The sequence below is a fragment of the Solanum stenotomum genome, chromosome 12, assembly GCF_019186545.1.
Source record: "Solanum stenotomum isolate F172 chromosome 12, ASM1918654v1, whole genome shotgun sequence".
Classification (NCBI taxonomy): Eukaryota; Viridiplantae; Streptophyta; class Magnoliopsida; order Solanales; family Solanaceae; genus Solanum; species Solanum stenotomum.
Genome location: NC_064293.1, coordinates 15,988,537 through 15,993,165, shown reverse-complemented (window position 1 = coordinate 15,993,165; position 4,629 = coordinate 15,988,537). Strand labels below are relative to the sequence as shown.

General features: G+C 33.2%; 1 protein-coding gene across 1 annotated transcript; it reads left to right on the top strand.

Annotated features, from left to right (window-relative positions):
- The first annotated feature begins 658 nt into the window (after nt 1–658).
- LOC125847162 (F-box/kelch-repeat protein At3g23880-like) lies at nt 659–1,816 on the top strand. Its single transcript, XM_049526847.1, has one exon. It carries the CDS (start codon nt 659–661, stop codon nt 1,814–1,816), a length of 1,158 nt encoding a protein of 385 aa, XP_049382804.1.
- Nucleotides 1,817–4,629: the final 2,813 nt, after the last annotated feature.

Below are 4,629 nucleotides of genomic sequence, written 5' to 3'. Positions count from 1 at the left end.
TCACCAACACGCCTAAATCTAGGGGTGTCAATGGTATGGTTAGAACAGTTATTCTATACTGTTATACCTAAATATATATTGATTATACATTTTTAAAGAATGATATACACTACTTGAACACAAAAATTCCACCTTTTTACCATTATATACACTCCACAATTGTGTATCCCATTGTATAGTCATGTAGAACAGCTATATATATAGCATCAATATACATGGTGATAGATGGGTGTTTAAACCATAAGATTATATATAATATATTGAATATACAAAGTATGTACACTTTATATACACCTTTCTCCTCGCTTCAAAATTTAAAGAAGAAAAAGTGTGACAACTTAGAACCATATACAACTATAGAAGAAAGAAAATATATGGCTTACAAACTTACAATCCGTTTTAAAGTTTTTTGTCAAAAGCATACCAATAACATGGATTATTATTGAAAAAGAAAGTTGCTGCCTAAAACCAATTCAAAAGGCAATTTTTGAAGAAACAGGGGCCTAAAGCTAATTATTTTTTGTTCTGTTTCCTACTTCAATCATGCTATATAACCAAAAAAATAAAAACAAAAAACGAGCTAATACAATTTAATCCAAAAGAACGAGTTAATATCTTCCTGGTTAATTGAAGTAGCAAAAAAAAACCTAGCAGGACCATGAATGGCCGCTCAAAAATCCCCAATTTACCTGAAGATATTGTCAACTGTATCCTATTAGAGCTTCCTGTGAAATCTCTTTCACGATTCAAAAGTTGCTGCAAATCATGGCGTTGTTCTATCGATGATGCTGACTTCATCAAGTTCCATCTACATAAATCATCTGTCGATACTAGTCGTCAAAAATTTGTCTTCCTTAATGTTAATCCTCAAGGAGAAACACGGCAATATAAAATTGTGTCAATAGAAGCATCAATTAGTGGTGATTCAAAATTTGTGTACCTGGACGAACCCAATATCCCCGGATTCTGTAGTAACTATAAATATATTGAAGTGCTTTCATGCAGTGGCTTGGTGTTTATGATGGCATACGATCCTGGCTATAATATGACATTATGGAATCCTGCAGTTGGAAAATATTACAAACTCATTCCAAATTCTCTTCTCAGTCAAAAGTATTTTAATCCTTTTTCGACATCTCCAGTATTTGGTTTTGCCTATGATTTTGTGGCCGAAGATTACAAAGTTTTATGTGTACATCTGTACTTGAAAAACGATAGTCTAAGACATCCACGTTACTTTGTTGAAGTATACTCGGTTAAAAATCAATGTTGGAGAACAATTCACAATATTTTTCCTGGTCCCTCTGATCCTTTGCCACCGCACATATACCATGATCAAGTTTCATTAAACGGTGTTATTCACAGAATAGCATATAACTGGACAATACACATGATTATATCTTTCCATCTAGCAGACGAAAAATTTATTGTAACGCCAGTGCCAAGTACATGTGGGATAAAACCGACATTATATGCATTGGGTGATCGCGTCTGTGTTCTGGCAACTGTTGGTGAGGAAATTTTGATTTGGTCGCCGGAGAAAGATAGTAAAACTGTCTGGAATTGTATCAACAAGTTCCCTACTTTAGTTTCACTTATTGGAAAGCCTAGTCATTCGTTGTCATTCGCAGGTAACTTCATGTGTGTTAAGGACAATGGGAACATATTATGGAGAAAGCTTGAGGGTCCTTTTATTGAGTATGACGTACGGAAAAATGAATATACTGAATTTAAGGTGACACAAGTTGGGGACTTTATTGCAAAGAAGGCTTTGTATGTGGAAAGTTTAGTTTCCTTGAAGATTCCGTGGGATTAACAAATTCCAACATAATGATATATAGTTTTCCAAATATGTGTTTATTAGGTAGCAGTTTCTAGTATTAATTGAAGAACATTGCTATTGTTTCTATTGAAGTAGCTTATATAATTTGTGTTGTCCTTTTCTTTAATTGATTTGTGAATATATAATGGTATATAGGAGTAAGATTTGAATTTGATGTGGATAAATTTTTTTGTAAAAATGTGATGGTGAATTTCTACGCAACAAGTCATAGTTATCGTCTCGCATCACCATCTGTTGATAGACAGGGTACAGTCACCAAAACTTAATGTTACCGTGAAAAACTCTTTGTTCAATGGAGTAAAAATCCACAACCTTTCCTCATAGAATTTGCCTAAAGAACAAACTCCACTAAACTCAAGTGGCCTTTAGATTACAACTACATAATCTAAGGGACTAACTGTAACACAGTACTCTGATCATCAATTACAAAATTTGTATAAAAACAAGTAGGTTATAACTCAAGAACAAAAAGACTCAAAACTAATTTCAGCTCAACTCAACACTAATAGTGTTATGATGTTGACCAATAAGAGAACATTTTGTATCAGATACATATATGTTATACATATTCTCCCAGTCTTATATTGTGAAGGTGTTCGATTGTATATATAACGAGTTTAATAGACTGTTTGATCTATCTTTTGAGAAGCTAAGAGTAACATTTTTCTCCTTTCGTAAAATAAAGTAAATTGGTTAGTCCTAAAAAAATGTCTTCATCATTAGCCATCTTCTAAAATCACATAACTACGAAGGGTTTAGTTCACAGCCAACTCTAAATATTATACAAAGCATATATTGAGTTTATTTGACGTAGAATCTCACTCAAACTTTGTTCATTACTCCTTCCATACCTTTTTAGTTGTGATGGTTTCGTTTTTTCAGAGTTAAACGATAAGAACTTTGATTAATATTTACGATGTATTTTTTCATCATATTGTCATGCAAAAAAAGTTGCAATTAATGTAGTTTTCGTATAATTGTTTAAATCTAAATTTTTAGTTTAAAATATCGAATTAATGAAATCTAATTTAATTTTGAAAATAATCAAATTAACATTTAAAAAACGCATCATGACAACTAAAAATAGGATTATAATAGTCAAATTATTAAACCATTATTTGAAGCATTAAAATAATTACTTAAATTTTACTTACTGTACTTTAAAACAATAAAAGTAGGGAAAATGCATAAGTACCCCCAGCCTATGCCCAAAATTTCTGAGACACACCTAACTTTTACTAAGATCCTATTACCCCCGAACTTATTTTATATATAATTTTCTACCCCTTTTGGGCCTACATGACACTATCCTTAAAAAAATTGTCAACATGCGCTCCGCCCACAAGATAGTGCCATGTAAGCCAAAAAGGAGTAGAAAATTATATATAAAATAAGTTCGGGGGGTAATAGGACCTTAGTAAAGGTTAGGTGTGTCTCAGAGATTTTTGACATAGGCTAGGGAATACTTATGCATTTTCCCATAAAAGTATAAAATTATTTTAGTGTAATTATATATTACGTACGTGTGAATTGGTAAAAGCACATAAAAAAATTCCAATCAACAAATAAAAAAAGTCTCGATATATAAATAGCAAGGTGGAGTATTTATTCATCTTCTTCTTTCTTTTCCTCAACAAAAAAATAAAAACACTCTGTTTCTTTTCTTTTGGATAAAAATGAGGACGAATTTTACTGATGAACAACTCATGGAGTTTCTTGTCAAATCTTTTACACTTCAGCGTTATGACGACCTAGAAATTGGATTTACAGACTTGTATGGCGATGAGAAGCTATCTGAGTCATTCGGGACGAATGATACTACTGATTTTTATATCCTCACTCTGTTAAAGAAAAAGAAAGAGAATGGTAAGTACTTCAGCAGGGCAATTGGAGGCGGCTTATGGAGAGAATTTGGCGGAGCTAAAGAAGTTTATGATAGGGAAGGATCACAGATTGGCATTAAGAAAAGATTCCGCTTAGATGAAGACAATCATGTCTGGACTATGAAAGAATATAGCCTTACTGAAAGTAAACGAAACGACTTGAAACGAACTAGTGAATTTACAGCTCATGACGAATTGGTTATGTGTCGCATTAGGAGGAAGGCCAATTATCTTGTCAGTTCTTCGTCACAATGTCAAGGAACTGTGAAATCCTTCGCTCAAGAAAATCAAGATTTGGGTCTAATTCCATCTGATGACATAAAAGAATCCCAATTGCCTGCTGCAATTGAAGAAGAATGCTCTGTTTCTGTGGTTCATTCTGTTAGTAACTCGCAAATGTGACTGCCTGCTGCAGAAAAGAATGCTCTGATTTTATGGTTCATCAAGAAACTCCCTCTGTTAGTTTCACCTTCTGAGGTTCATCAAGAAACTCCCTCTGCAAAAGGAGAAGAATGCTCTGTTTCTGAGGTTCATCAAGAAACTCCCTCTGCAAAAGAAGAAGAATGCTCTGTTTCTGAGGTTCATCAAGAAACTCCCTCTGCAAAAGAAGAAGAAGAATGCTCTGTTTCTGAGGTTCATCAAGAAACTCCCTCTGTTAGTTACATCAACTTCTTACATTTCTTGTTCATGTGTATGTCTCTCCACTGCTATCTGTAGGAGAATTTAGTTGCAGCTACACTTACTTTAGTATTTTCGGTTCACAACTTTGATCTTTTCATCATTTTTCAGTTAGTTGCGTGAAACTGTAATGGCAAATTCCAAGTCTTAATACAGGTTTTCATCTACAAATTATTTCTATTTGAACTTCAAATACTTTATGTTCAACTCAAATATTGTTCCTAA

Excerpts from the sequence above, each read along its gene's own strand:
- LOC125847162 (XM_049526847.1), top strand. The coding sequence starts at position 659 with ATGAATGGCCGCTCAAAAATCCCCAATTTACCTGAAGATATTGTCAAC.